Source organism: Orbicella faveolata, unplaced genomic scaffold, assembly GCF_042242905.1.
Source record: "Orbicella faveolata isolate gen_17 unplaced genomic scaffold, um_ofav_v1 contig_2, whole genome shotgun sequence".
Classification (NCBI taxonomy): Eukaryota; Metazoa; Cnidaria; class Anthozoa; order Scleractinia; family Merulinidae; genus Orbicella; species Orbicella faveolata.
Window position 1 is genome coordinate 20,975,319 of NW_028301547.1, and position 6,662 is coordinate 20,981,980.

The window sequence follows — 6,662 nt, forward strand, 5'->3', positions numbered from 1 at the left end:
CAACTCATGGTCTTGATAACTCCTTTACAGATGCCCCCTTCAAATAAGGACAGTTTTCAGTGACGGGAAAAAATTTATTGATGGTTTAATGGTTGATTAAAGCCACACGTTGCGCAACTGAATTAATACCCTACTCTATGCTCAGTGGTAAAAAAAGGCTGCTTGGACCACCAACCGGAGAATTAAACGTGTTTTGAATTCCGAGTGGTTTTCAGTTGAAATTGAAAAGGTTTCTTAAGTGATTCTTTGGAAGTTGCAAAAAGTGTCGCCTGCGCAACCTTCTACCATTACAACCCAACTCGACGTGTTAACAAGTTCTTTACAGATGCCCACTCCAAATACTGAAGTAAAGTTGTCAATTCAGAAGGTGAGTTGAATTTTTGTCATTTCTTTTTCATTTTTTTTAGACATCTTAATCACAGGACACAAAAAAAGTCCAATTTCCCCTACTGGTCGTTTTTTGCGTTCACAACGCGCAATGACTCTCAAATGCAAGGCATTTATTATGGACAACTATACCGTTTACTTTTCGCCAAAAACTGTCAGTTTTCAGTGTAGGGAGAATTATACCCAAAAGGAGAAAAGATATCCAAAACAGGTGAAACCTTTAATTAATTTACCCCGGTCAATAACGACGGACCGGAATAAAGTTTTGGGTAAAAGCTTTTGAAAGCTCTAGACTCATATTCAAATGGCTTTCATTTTACCTTCAATATTTTACCTAGTTGCAGAGAACAACGCGGTTATTTGGAGGAATTACATTTTATTCAAAAGGTTTTCTTCAATCGTATCCATAATTCTAGTCAGGATTAGCAATAGTAATTTTTCCTGTATTTATCTAAGTGAGATATACTTTTTTGCCTGGGAATTTCCGTGTAAGGTACAGCCGATCCCGAATCACCAACTTCCATTATTCTAAGAAAAAATGCTATCTTTACTGACAGGTGAAAGTTAGAGCTTGATGGTTTTTAAGTTACCATGGTTACACAGGTGAAACCGTTGAACAACAATTTTGCTGAAAACTGGGAGGAAAAATCAGAGCCAGGCATGTCTCCTAAACCAACTAAATGGAAAGAGTTTGCCTCCAACACTACCCTTCACGGACTTAGATACGCCGCCGATAAGAGTCACTCCATTATAAGACGAGGCATTTGGTTCATATTTCTTGGGGCAGCTGCTACGACCTATGTGTATCTTGTATCCCTAAGCTTAAATAAGTTCTTCTCAAGGCCAATAAAAACAGTAATCTCACAAGAAACTCCCTCGGAAGGCTTAAAGTTCCCTGCGGTGACAATCTGTAACTTAAACAGGTTCATGAGATCTAAGATAGATACGGCGGACGAGGACGAAAACTATGTAAAAATGGGATTGAACATCAGTGGATGCAGTGAAATACGTAAAGTTCGTGGAAATCTCACTTGCGGCCAAGCGTTCTTATGTGTTTATACGCCATATGGAACAGCCCTTGTTAAAGGCTGTAATGGAACGATGCGGCAAAACATAATAAATGTTTTAAGCCGTTCTTCACATCGTCTGTTTAACAAAGAAGAATTTCATACACAATATGGCCATGACATAATGAGCCTGACCTCTTCTTTTCTTTATTGTCGTTTCATGCGAAACGCAGCGTGCTCTAAGGGAGACTTCGTTCCAAAACTTACAGAATATGGCATTTGTTTCACCTTTAATTCTGGTAAGAATGGTGTCCTTCGACGTGCAGTACATGAAGGCCCTGACAATGGGCTCAGCATTTTTCTGGATGTTCAAACGCATGAGAGTACTTTCAGCCAGTTTTCGAGTGGATTGAAAGTGATTGTGCACGATCAGAACACCTTTGTCAACCGACATAATGGGTTCAACATCGTTCCTGGCACTCACGCTTCGGTTGGAGTCAAATTAACGAAGGTAAGTTGTTGCCAGCGTAATTGTACTCAAGGCAATAAACCACGCATGTGCTGTCGAATTTTATTTTTAAGATTGTGTTTTAAACATTTCAATCACATATACGTGCTCGTCATGATATTTTGAGATCTATACAGGACAGTCTGTTACTCCACTTCCTATTATTTATAGCCGTATTTATCGCTACCTCTTTGCTTCTTTTATTCCTTTTCACGTGACGCGGACCTTGTGTACGAGAGCGCTGCGTTCTTGAGCAAGACACTTTACTACTCTAGAAATGTTTCTCTCCACCCAGGTGTATAAACCTAATGCTAGACTAGCATCCCATCCAGGGGGAGTAGAAATTCTCCTGGTCGCTTCATGCTACGGAAACCGGGAAAAGGCACCGGCCTGATGGGCCACTTGGCTCGTATACAGACTTTGCTTTGCTTGACGGAAAATAATTACATCATATCATTGCTGTTTAATCTTCTCTAGCATACTAGACTTCCAGCACCCTTCAGAACAAACTGCCGACAGGACAAGCTGCCGGGAATTGGTTCCTACAACAAAGACGGCTGCATTCATCAATGCATCGCAAATTTGACCCTAAGACAATGTGGCTGCCGTGGTATCGGATTGCAAGGTTAGATGACACCATAAGTTCTGATTATGCAATAGAGCACTGTTTCCGTGTTTATCCCATCTTAACGCGAGGAGGGAGGGGAGGGGCTCGGAGAATTCTAGACTGTAATGCCAAGGGTTTGAATATCTTTCGAGAATTCTCTCAACTCCCAGCCCCCTCAGGTGTTTGGATGAGGCTATGTAAACACGGAAAAAGTATCCTATTGCTTTTACAAAATATTTCTCAACACTACACGCGAATCTGAAATGTCACAACCGCGTTTATATACTCTCATCTTAACACACCTATCGACCAATGAGAGCGCAAGTAGTATCTCAGTTATTTTATAACAATGAATACAAGCAGGTCTAAACAAGATGATGTTTTGGTGCCATAAATGTAAACACATCTGGCATTAAAAAGGCGATGACCGATTGTGATTCTCTCTCTTCAGCCCCGGCCAGTTATATTATTAGCGACTAAAAGTGTGATTTTCCCACCGACGAGAAAATTCATTGTTGTGGTCAGCTTCGTTTTACCCTAATCTAATGCAAAGATTGTTTTAACAATCTAATTAAATCGCCTGCAGCCACAACTCGGCAAAAAGCTTGGCCACTTGACAGTCTTCTGTAACTTAAAGGCATTAATTTTGCATTTCTTATCATTCATGATACTTAAGATTGTTAATGGGAAACGGGGATTTAGAGGTCAAGTTTTATCACAATATTTTAAAAATCGAACCTTGTACTATTTTATTATTATTCTTTTAGACGCAGAGGGGACACCTGTGTGTTCTATGCAAGACAAAGAATGTGTTGAGAATTCCCGACGTACGTAAGATAAAATTATTAGTGATACTGGCCACGCAACGTCACAACCACAGTCGGGCAAGTTAAAAATTAATTGATAATCACATCCTATTTGTTCTCATTTAAACTGTCAGCCTTTTTTGGGCTCTGATTTAGGGGCAAAATGAGCTTACACCAGGTTCCAACGGACTTTTTTTTTAGTAAAAATAGACGTTACGAAGGAAAGAAAGGTTAGAATGTAGTCCGAGAACATGTACATGTATGTTACGTGTTTACATTTTTAATCAGCGTGGACGTTAGCACGACGTCAAAGAATATTGCCTGGATACGCTAAAAAAATAATAAAAAATTAAAGGAGCTCAGTCAGGGGATGCAGGCCATGAACACAATAACCTTTGAGCTGAAGAAAACCTGTAAATAGTAGTTTACTAAGAAAAAAAAATCACTGAAAAGATAATGAAAAACCATAGAGGAACAAGGATGGTCAAGGATGGTCAAGGATGGTCAAGGACGGAGAAGATTAACACGGATTACAAACAACGAACTTGAAAAATTTTAGCTAATCTTTCAAGGTGCGCAAGCCGCGACGTAGCCCCTTTGCAGAAGTAGACTTTTTCAAACCAAATAAACCTCTCCTGTAATTCATTAGGTATAATTATTTGGTTTCAAATGTATTTTAATTGAGACAACTGATTTATTTTTAACTTTTAGGTCAAGTCAACTTAACAGAATGTGCCTGCAACAATGCGTGCTCAGAACTGGTGTATGAGTCACGTGTTTCTTATTCCAAATTTCCGGATGACTCATTAATTGAGATTGTGCATAATCTCCTTAACTTTAACCATAGTCCAGATTACATGAGGTAAGTTATTTCCAGAAAAAAAAAAATCCTTTAGGGGCTCTCTTAATGTTAATAGAAACAATATCGCAAATATTATCTTTCTTTAGCCATCGTAGCTGAACAAGAAATAACACACAAGCTTGGGTGATAAACAAGACAATTCAATAAAACTTTGCATCATTAAACTTGACGTTTCATATGTTTCGACATACATCTTTAGGAGTGACCGTTTAGAATGGAAGTAAGAAGTAAATTTTAAACATAAGTTAAGACAGATAAGATAAATAAGATAAGATAAGATGAGATGAGATGAGAAGAGATGAGATGAGTTGAGATGAGATGAGAGAAGATAAGATAAGATAAGATAAGATAAGATAAGATAAGATAAGATAGATGAGATAGATGAGATGAGATGAGAAGAGATGAGAAGATTAACGAAAAGATAAGATAAGATAAGATAGATAAAATGAGATGAGATGAGAAAAGAAAAGTAAAAAAGAAAAGTAAAGATAAGATAAGATGAGATGAGATAGATGAGATGAGATGACAAGAGAAGAGAAGTGATAGATAAAATAAGATAAAATGAGATAAGATAAGATAAGATAAGATAGAGTAAGGTAAGATAAGATAAGACAAGACAAGACAAGACAAGACGAGACAAGACGAGATGAGATGAGATGAGATGAGATGAGATAAGATAAAGCCTTTATTTATCGAGGGTTATAATTAGTGGACATTCACTGACAAACGTGTGGCCTTCACTTAGATAAACAAGGATGCAAACACCATTAGCCGAATCCGTCTTTTCGTTGATGACTTGTTCATTCTTTCGCTCGTTCAAGTTCATTCCTTCAAGCTGAAACAGCGGCGAAGTCCGACCACGAACAAAAAAGATAAAAATAGAGAGGAAGCAAGTGGAAAGGTTTCTCCTCCATGCAGCTTGTTTTCTTTTTTTTCGCGCGTCACTACGCCCGCGTGCTTTGTTAAAATGACTTGTTGGTTAAGTGACTAACTGTTTCTTATTTATATATTTTGCTACGCCCTCACAGAACGAACTACGTCTTTCTCCAATTGGGGTTTCAACACTTAGCCTATGAAAAGCGTGAAGATGTTCCTAGTTATGGTTTGGAGAGCCTCTTAGGTAAGTCAAAAAGAGACATAAATAACGGAAAGCAACGACGACAACACGATTTAGGCCCGTCCACACTAATTATAATGCGTTTCCAGATCGACACGTTATCGATGGTAGCTGATGGTGTTTTTTCAAACCGAAAACGCTAAAACGGTCGAAAACGTTGATACGCTTTGAGGATTAAAACACCATAAAACGATGAACGTTTTCCATAGTGTTAGTGAGGACGGTAGGCGAATTCGCATCAAGAAGTATAGTATTAAGTGTAAATTCTGGGAGAAACGTATACTCGGAAAAAAATCCTAGTCCCAGATGGGATTTGAACCCACGACACTCCGTGATCTAGTCGGATGCTCTAACCACTGAGCTACTGGAGACTCCATGGTGAGCAAGGGTGAAATGTAGGTCTTTGACTGGAACCGCATCGCGCGGCTACACAGCCACGTACTGACCCATATGAACTCACTAACAGCATCGCGCTGTCACATTAAGGCATCTAGCACGTATAAACTCACTAACAGTATCACGCTGTCACAATAAGGCATATCAAGATGCGTCCAACCAGCCTCATAAGTGAGTATATGTATACTAACGGAGAAACAACAACGACAGAATTTACACTCAATATCATGCTGTAGTTATTTCCTCGTTAGAAGTATAGTAGGAGAACTAAATGACAATTGAAAGGCAAGTATGCTTGGGGTAAAATAACTACGCAGCAATCATGATTTAAGAAATTCATTCAACAGGTGAGTTCGGTGGCAACATGGGCTTGTTCCTTGGGTGCAGTATACTAACGCTCTGCGAGTTCATGGACTTTCTGTTGGAAGCTGTGATTTCCCGGATGAGGAAAAACTCCGTGGAAGTAAACGCGAACCCGGGCAGCAACTCTTAAACAACAACAACAACAAAAATCAGGAGGAAGAGAAAACAAACCGCGGTTACGAACATAACAAATAGGTCCTCGCATGGCATATTAAACTTGACGTTTTGTATCCTACAACATATATCTTCAGAAGTGAAGGTTACAAAATACGACAAGATGTAAAAAGACTAAAACAAAGCGAGGTATTGGTAACTAGCTAGACAACAACGAACAAAAGAAACTACATCCGGTGTGAATTAATAAAGAAAGAGTTTTTCACTACCGACATTTTCATTTAGGGCGGGTTTTAAGTTCCGTATTAACGATGTTTCCTTGATTTTACACCGTAAATCACATTGCCCACTTACTAGGATCTCGAAATGGTTCCTTTTGATGTTGTGTCCGGTAGAAGTTGAATGATCAGCAACAGCAGAGGCGTGAGCAACGTGAGTGAGAGCTTTGAAGAGCTCCGTCTCCGTCTCAGTGAAACATTAATCTTGTCATATTTT

At 39.0% G+C, this 6,662-nt stretch overlaps 1 protein-coding gene and 1 non-coding gene across 2 annotated transcripts; one reads left to right on the top strand and one right to left on the bottom strand.

Annotated features, from left to right (window-relative positions):
* The first annotated feature begins 111 nt into the window (after positions 1-111).
* On the top strand, positions 112-6,394 carry LOC149112365 (acid-sensing ion channel 1-like). The gene is made up of 7 exons (XM_089290433.1): positions 112-367; positions 945-1,905; positions 2,380-2,527; positions 3,277-3,336; positions 4,027-4,177; positions 5,206-5,297; positions 6,038-6,394. Exons 2-7 carry the CDS (start codon positions 979-981, stop codon positions 6,181-6,183), a joined length of 1,524 nt encoding a protein of 507 aa, XP_089146559.1. The 5' UTR covers positions 112-367; positions 945-978; the 3' UTR covers positions 6,184-6,394.
* Trnas-aga (transfer RNA serine (anticodon AGA)) lies at positions 5,593-5,666 on the bottom strand. Its single transcript has one exon. It is a non-coding gene; the product is annotated as a tRNA-Ser (tRNA).
* Positions 6,395-6,662: the final 268 nt, after the last annotated feature.

Coding starts and splice junctions, on each gene's coding strand:
- LOC149112365 (XM_089290433.1), top strand. CDS start 979: ATGGTTACACAGGTGAAACCGTTGAACAACAATTTTGCTGAAAACTGG. Junction 1,906..2,379: donor TTGGAGTCAAATTAACGAAG/GTAAGTTGTTGC, acceptor AATCTTCTCTAG/CATACTAGACTTCCAGCACC. Junction 5,298..6,037: donor TGGTTTGGAGAGCCTCTTAG/GTAAGTCAAAAA, acceptor TTCATTCAACAG/GTGAGTTCGGTGGCAACATG.